General features: G+C 41.0%; 1 protein-coding gene across 1 annotated transcript; it reads right to left on the reverse strand.

Annotated features, from left to right (window-relative positions):
- Positions 1–572: 572 nt before the first annotated feature.
- sytl3 (synaptotagmin-like 3) lies at positions 573–7,568 on the reverse strand. Its single transcript, XM_029495773.1, has 13 exons — positions 7,181–7,568; positions 6,715–6,930; positions 5,806–5,873; positions 5,520–5,571; positions 5,342–5,408; positions 5,157–5,229; positions 4,649–4,782; positions 4,245–4,367; positions 3,913–4,082; positions 3,709–3,805; positions 3,449–3,619; positions 2,885–2,963; positions 573–2,247 (listed from the first exon to the last, which is right to left on the reverse strand). The coding sequence occupies exons 1-12, from the start codon at positions 7,303–7,305 to the stop codon at positions 2,919–2,921; spliced, it is 1,341 nt and encodes a 446-aa protein (XP_029351633.1). The 5' UTR covers positions 7,306–7,568; the 3' UTR covers positions 573–2,247; positions 2,885–2,918.
- Positions 7,569–7,716: the final 148 nt, after the last annotated feature.

A 7,716-nucleotide genomic window follows, 5' to 3' on the forward strand; every position in this document is an offset into this window, starting at 1 on the left:
TTTTTTTTTTTTTTTTTGGGGGGGGGGGAGCCATGTAGTTCACAGGACGCTGAGGACTGTCTTTATCGTCAGAGCACTGACTGGGACATTTAGGATTAATATATTTTGTTTCTGTCTGTTGTCATGTTGCTGTTGAATGACAGATGAACACGTGGTGCGCTCTAGCTCTCCGAAGTGGCCTTTCTCTCTGGCTGTGCCTCTGCAGGCTGCAGCCCCAGACAGTAGGTCTTTACTTCTTAGCCAAGATGAATAGTCACAAATGGAGATGTCACCTTGACATCTTTTGGTGTTTTTTCTTTTTTTTGGGGGGGGTTGTTGTTTTGTTTTTTGAAGGTCTAGATCTCTACTGAGGTCCATGAGGGGTGAGGTGAGGGTTACAAACAGTTTTGATTTTGCATCTGGGTCACAAAAGACTGATGCCTTTCTGGACGTGGACTAGAGTAGCATGGACTTACACTGTAATGGAAACACGCAGCTCTGCTGGCCTTTGTATATGAACAGGATTTTATAATGAGGTGTTCATCATATTGGCAATAAAAAAAAAAAAATAATAAAAAAAAAACCTGATTCCATGTCAGTGTGTCTTTGTTAGAGTAGTATTTTGATTTCAGATATTTTCACCTGAATACTGCTCAGATTTATGTCAAAGCATTTTGTAGATTGAGTTTTTAAAACTACGATATAAATGAAGTTAGTATGTTGGAACAGAGCTGGGGACAAACTGCTTGCTAACATTTATACACTTGCTGGGCTGTTGGAGAACCTTTTTTTATGATTTACTGTTAAAGTGATTGAATGTGAAAAAGGATGAATTAGCAAATTTTTTTTGTGCAGAAATTTGATACAGACACACCCATGAAGACTCTACAGGCTCTGAAGGAAACATGGCTGCCTGACAGCCGGTGAAGCACTTCCGTACCACAAACCACGTGATCGAGTTAAACCACGAGGTCTGTCGACGGTTGGTTCTGTTTGACAGGGGCATCATCCCAAGAACGGACATGCTGGCGTTCGCCGTAGGTTGCCATGGAGAATTCTAGGTCAGGGCCATCAGCGTTCCTGCCACAGGAATAGTTTCTCCACCTTCTTCTCCTGCTGTCCTTTCTCTCTTTCTTCTTCCCCAGTCTTTCTTCTTTTTCTTCACTCCTCCTTTCTCCCTTCTTCTTATCTCCTTTCTCTCCTTTGTCATTTTTCCTCCTCCTTTTTCTCCTTCATCCTCATCTTTTTCTCCTCCTTTTCCTCCTCCTGCTGCTTTTGGAGGCAACATAAAGGCCTCATTGTGCAGCAGGGAGCGACTTCACTGATACGACAGCCACTTCCTGTGACCAAGGGTGGGGCTCCACATTTAGTTTGTCTGAGACATCAACAAAGTATTTTTAACCCGAAATTTATCAAAATATAGAGCGTAAGGTTCATGAGCAGTACAATCGCAATGGATCAAAATGCCGATTTTGAATATTCAGAGAATTATAATCTAACTGCAGCTCATAGTTTCAGTTCACTCTGGCTTTTAACTTTAAACTCCACATACAAAATCATCTGTTTTTTTTGTTTTGTTTTTTTTTTTCTTTCCAAAGTACAGCACTAAGTAGTTTATAGCAACAAAAACAAACAAAAAACAACAGTATGCTAGCAACAATCAGCAGACAGATATCATTGGAAGTTTTATCATTTAGCATATTTACCTCGGGAGATGGTCATGATCACATGCCTTTAACATGACCGTATCTGAATGACACTTGCTCTTTAACTGGTTGTAAATAAAGAAATGTCTGTTTATATTATAATGCAATTTCTTGGAAGGCTTTCAGCTGCATGTCATAGGATGCAGTAGCAAATTGAGGGTTAGGAAGCATTAATAAATAAAAACTTTATTAATTTATATAAGTATGATCAACAAATTAAATAAATAAATACATAAGTTTTTATGTTCCTTAAAAAATTAAATTCTTATTTTATACAGTAATCATTAAATAATCACAATTGTTACACAGGAGGAGTTGCAATTGTTGACAAATATATTGCTAATCAATTAAAATATCTATCTACAAATAAGTTATAGTGTGTCATAAACCATTCACTCAATCCTGACTGAATGTGAAATAGATGATAGCCAGAAAAGTAGTCGCAAAGGATGAGGGAAAAACAAAATGTTTGCCATTACCAGGATCACTTAAAACCTCTTCCAGGGCTCTCAGAGAAGCAGGAAAGGTTTCAGCCCCACAGGTCCAGGGTCAGAGAAACGTCCTGGAGAGTTAAAAACAAAGCCGGTGAGATGCCGGTTCTCGACCTCGGAAATTGCTATTGTCTGGACGAGCTCTCTACCTGTTCTCAGAGTCTGACATTTAAACACAGCGTACACTCATAAATAGCTAAATAAACACACTGGCAAGCCTTCTAAACACTTTTTAAAACACACTTTCAACACACCAGAGCACACATAACACACCTTTGCACTCACCCACTTGCATGCAGAAACACGCCCAAGGCCACAATGAGGCGTATTTACACTCTAATGCGGGTGTTCTGCTCGGTGTTTGCACTAATGGGAAGGTGTTTGGCACCTCTGATAAGGAGTTAGTTGATCGATGCCATGCTGCCCAATTTGAACCACTAACTGTTATGGAGGTCTCTCCTGACCTCTAGTGCTGCAATTAAAAAACGTGCAGTGGAGGCTGCTGACACATTGGGTGTTTCATTCACTGTTTTACAGTGTTGAATGTCTTTCTAGCCTTAAAACAATCTTTATTTATTTTGGTTCTGATGAGTAGAATGATTTGATACTTGTGAATTTTGGTTTGCACATTTAGCACATTGATAGCCACGTGCACCACAGATGTGTTGTGTGTAATGTAATGCACTGCACTCAGTGGAGTCTGCTCACCCTGGCTGTTGGGCCTGAAGTTGGTCAGCAAATCTCAGTTTGAGTCTTTATCCATTGGTCCGCCATCTAGACTGTCAGCCTGAGAGAGACAGAAAATCAAGAAAGATTAAGGTATTGACAGAGAATCAGTAATTATTGAGAAAATGTATCATTCTGAAATAATTTTATATATATATTATATATTATATATATAAATAAACCATTAGACTCACAGGAATGAATCTTTTAATTTATAAAAAAGAGAAACCATCCAGCTTCATTAATATTATCTTTAGAGGCTTGTCTTTAGTCATGAAACAAAGCACCTGACAAATGAGTTCAGGGGTCATAAGGGCACACAATCTAGGGAACAAATGTCTGTACAGAGAAGTTCATGGAAATTAGAGCTCAGGCTCTTCAGATCGGTTCATGTGGACTGATCAGCAGATCAACACTGCCATCTATAGAGCCATTCTGATCGCAAGGAATATAATCTGATTCTATGGTTTGGTCCATTATATCATTTGTCTGTGTATATTTAGGAGGCAGTATATAATTTTCCTATCTGGGTGCTGCTGGTTTTACCTTTGGACATAATGGATACCAGCTGAAACACTGGGAGGCCTCATCGTCAAACCTCCAGCCATCCAGTGGAATGAGGACTTCACCGAGGAACACTTTCCTTCTCAGGGTCCCTGAATGCCACACAGAGGCCTGCAGTCTCTTCCCAAACAGCAGGTGGCGCTCTATTTGATACTAAATAAAAAAGAGGCAGGGAAATATATTTAATGTGTCCAAATCAAATGTGATACAATACCAAACTCCCTATCACAAAAAGAGTGTACCTTCAAAATCTCATTATAAACCGGCTCAGTTGTGTTTTTCTTCACACTCGTCTTGATTTTCCCACTTTTTTCCGGTAGCACGTACAGTTTGACGTACCTACAGAGAGATAACACATGCAGGATGTCGAGGGATCGATAGATTACCGCACAGGAAAATGGACTCATGCAGCACATGATGCACAGAGCTTTGTTAATTATCCTCACGGGTGACACTTTTGCTTCTTGGTGTCTCCATAAGCCAGATTTCTGCAGGCACCAACGGAGATTTCCAGACAGGAGGTGCTGGTGTTGTAGGCCAGAGCCAGCTCCAGCTCTCCTGTCACACTGGTGCTCTCAAAGAAGCCACACTCTGTGCTGATGCTGCTGCTACTGCCCTGAGGGGCAAAAAAAAAAAAAAGAAGCAGCAGCAGCTGTAATTAGGACACCGACTGAAGAAAGGGATTTCACACAGACTAGAAGGTTGAAATGATTATGATCTAGAATTTGATATATTAACCACAGGATGTTATTCGGGGGATTTTTTTTCAGCTACTTACTCTCTTTCCTCCTGAGTACTCAGAACCAAAGGAAGTCTCGTCTTCTGCCCCGGTGGAGGAGCCTTCCTGGTCACTGTCTTTGCTTCTCTTGAACAGGTTTGGAAGACTTGGGACTTTAAAGAGCTGCAGAAAGAAACAATTATCAATAGTATATTGTGAGAACTGAAGTTGTTGGGGACAATTAAATGTCCTAAAACAGAGTCAAGGCCTCACTCAGTCCTCCTTTATCAGCCAAATAAAGGAGGGAGAAACAGGCCAGCTATGTTTGGTTTTCTCTGATGCAGGTGGCAAAACCTGTGTTAGTTCTTTTATTTGCTGTATCTTCAGGGGACAACACTGTGCCTTTGCTTCTTTTTTTGTGGATTGTGGTTTGCATGACTGTGTAAGCGTTGCATTCGACTTACGTAGGCAGCTTTGCTGATATCAGTGTCTGAGAGGCTCTTCTGGGTGCTGGAGGTGAAGCATGAGCTTTTGCGACCGCCGTCAACTTTTAGCAGGTCTCCTCCTCCTCGCACATCGTTTTGAGACGTCGAAATCTCTGAGTTCAGAGGAATCAGACACGAAAAGAAAGTGTGTGTTTACTTATGGACATATACATGAATTCTATGTAGAGCATAAACGTTTGTTCACAGGCTTGATAAGTGTGCAAATGGCAAAAAAAATGTATACCAGGTTTTATATTTGTCCTACATCTTATGTCTTATCTAACTGTTTTTCATTGCATCATATCATTTCCTTTGTGGTCAATACTCTGCATGTATGATGCTCATTGAGAGAGATCAGATTATGTTGACATCCAGGGGAGGTGACACTTGTCAACCGCACACATCTTGATCTGTCAAACATTGCACTGTTTATAAAGATGTAGTAAACGTTGACCGTTTATCTGATGTGGTGTGTTTTCTGACTTACTTTTGATATGACTCGTGAAGGAAAGCATTAGATCTTCCACAGATTTGGTGAAAGGCTGAGAGTTTTGGAAACTCTGCAGAGCAGAGCACAAAGTTGTTGTCACTTATTATCATTATTATTATTATTATTATTATTTATGAACACCTTTATCGTCAAATCATAATGCAATTATGGGAAGACTTTACCCCAGATCTGCTCAGAAAATGATAATCCAAGTGGGGTGGAGGGGTGGGTGGCACAACTGATATATGACTGAAAATATAAGAACAAACATGTTACTTTATGATTCATCTACAAGTTTTGAATTCAATGGACCAGAGTAACTCCACACACGTAAAATCGACATGGACACATGCATCATACCTCAGCACGCTGTAGGTTTTTAATAGTTTCTCCCCAACTGTTTCATATTTATCTGTGAGGAGAAAAATAAAATGAATGACAGGCTGGTGGGCTTCTGTGTGTCAGAATGATCAGAAACCTCCACATGCTCTGCCATTCTGTCATTGTGAATAATTCAGTGACTTAAACAAATTAAACTTGGATCATCAATATTTTATCCTTCACCATTCGTTCAATATTTCAAGAATATATATAATAAATGCCAGAAAGAAAACCGGTGGTGAATACATGCAGTGAAAGTGCACACCTATGGCCACTGGAAATTTCTTTGCCTTTTCATCCAGGAACCAATCTCCAGACCTGATCTTCACATCCCTGTGAGGAGGAAAAACGCTGATGAGTGGACTCCAGTACAACTATCTCCATATGTACTAACTACTTTTGGCTATTTCTCATACATTGTAAACACAATATTGACATGTCATCACTTTTTGTGTTGACATGGTGAAGTTCCCATCAACAGCTCTACATTGCCACATCTACCAGTTATAGAAAGACATTAGCTTTCATCTTTCCTATGATTCTACATCCAATTTTAGCTCTGTTTTTGGTCTCTGAAAATCCCTTCAAATTCAGACGTGTTTTGCTTGGTACAGAGGAGATCCAGAGGATTTCAGTGTTTTCACTGTAAACAGCTTGCCCTCAGTGGTAGAGCGCTGAGAGCTGCAACAAACAACCATTACGAAAACAATGTCAAAAAAAAAAGAAGAAGAAATGTGACATCCTCATATTTCAGAAGCTGAAACCCAGGACTGCTATCTGATCAGCTTGCAGCTCTTAGTGACAGCAAACCAAATTAGTAAAAAGGACCGGACAGATAAAGACTTAATTCACTGTAAAGCAGAGAGGAGTTACAGATTCAGGTGAGAATTTCTATCCTTTCACGTCCAAAAGATCTTCTTCATGAAAAAAACAAAACAAAACTATGTGTATACACTTTGCCGGGTGAAGCTCTCATTTTCAAAAGGGGTGAAAACCAGAAACTCGCTGTCAGAAATCTAAGAGTGAAATTGGTCACAGCTACAGAGAACAGCTACAGTACAGGAACTCAAAGGTACAAACTGCACACTTGTACTCATTTCCTGATGAGAACCACATATTAAAATACTGCAGGTCTTCTGTGCATTAAGCAGGTGGTTTAACACCTAACCAGTACCTGTAGGCATGGCAGACCGTGCACTTCCAGTCCACCGATCCCACGCCCACGCGGCACCGGCTGCAAATCCGGTGGCTGCAGCCGCGGCACACGGCGCCTGAGTTCCAGAGCTTTCCCAGAGGCCTCTGGCAGCGGGCGCAGGTCCGGTCGCCATACTGCCGGGTGAAGCTCTTGACCCCTCTCCTCCGAAGCTCCTGAAGCTCGTACTTCATCCTCCTGAGATGACAAAGGAGACCTTTAATTGCCAGCATTAAAAAAAAAAAAGAAAACTTCACCTCTGCCAGTAGGTGTGAAACTACAATACAAATAGAATACAATGCAACATACATAACTGCTATACTAAGAGATGAGTGGAAACCACACAGACATGTTCACACACTTTGGCTACTTTGTTGGCTTATTTCTGATGATCAAAACATGATGACTGACTCCTTTCTCACAGTAAATGTCACATGAAATGACTCACCTGATCCTGTCTTCTTCAATAATACGCAGCTGTTTGTCTCTCCGAAGGACCTCCAGCACTCTTTCTTTTTCCAGAGCTTGAAGCAAATTTAAATCCATCTCTGTTTCTGTTTGGTCTCTGATCATCTGTCGCTGCCTTTCTCTCTCTGTCTGTCCTCCTCTCTTCACTGCCTCGTTTTTGTTGCTGTGCCCTCCTCCTCTCCTTTTTTAAACCCTCCCCCTTAATGGGCCCAGGATCTGATCTCTTCTATAGTCCTCTGGAGCTGAAAAAGGTAAAAGGCAGTAAAGATCATTCTCCTTGCTGCTGTCCTGAGACTGTCAACCTGCGTCAAAGCAGGATGTGGACCTCTTGAGAGGTTTTTCTAGCTGAATAATGAAACCTCACCATGCCCCCTGCAGCAGCCACGGAAATGCTCTCTTTTAAAATTCATTTCACCGAAGACACGTGAGCAGTGACAAATCTGCTACCAGGTGTCGAAGTTAGTGAGTCAGTCAGCTGGAGTAACCGCAGACGTACTGCAGAACTGGATCTTATGA

This window comes from Echeneis naucrates, chromosome 24 (assembly GCF_900963305.1).
Source record: "Echeneis naucrates chromosome 24, fEcheNa1.1, whole genome shotgun sequence".
Lineage (NCBI taxonomy): Eukaryota > Metazoa > Chordata > Actinopteri > Carangiformes > Echeneidae > Echeneis > Echeneis naucrates.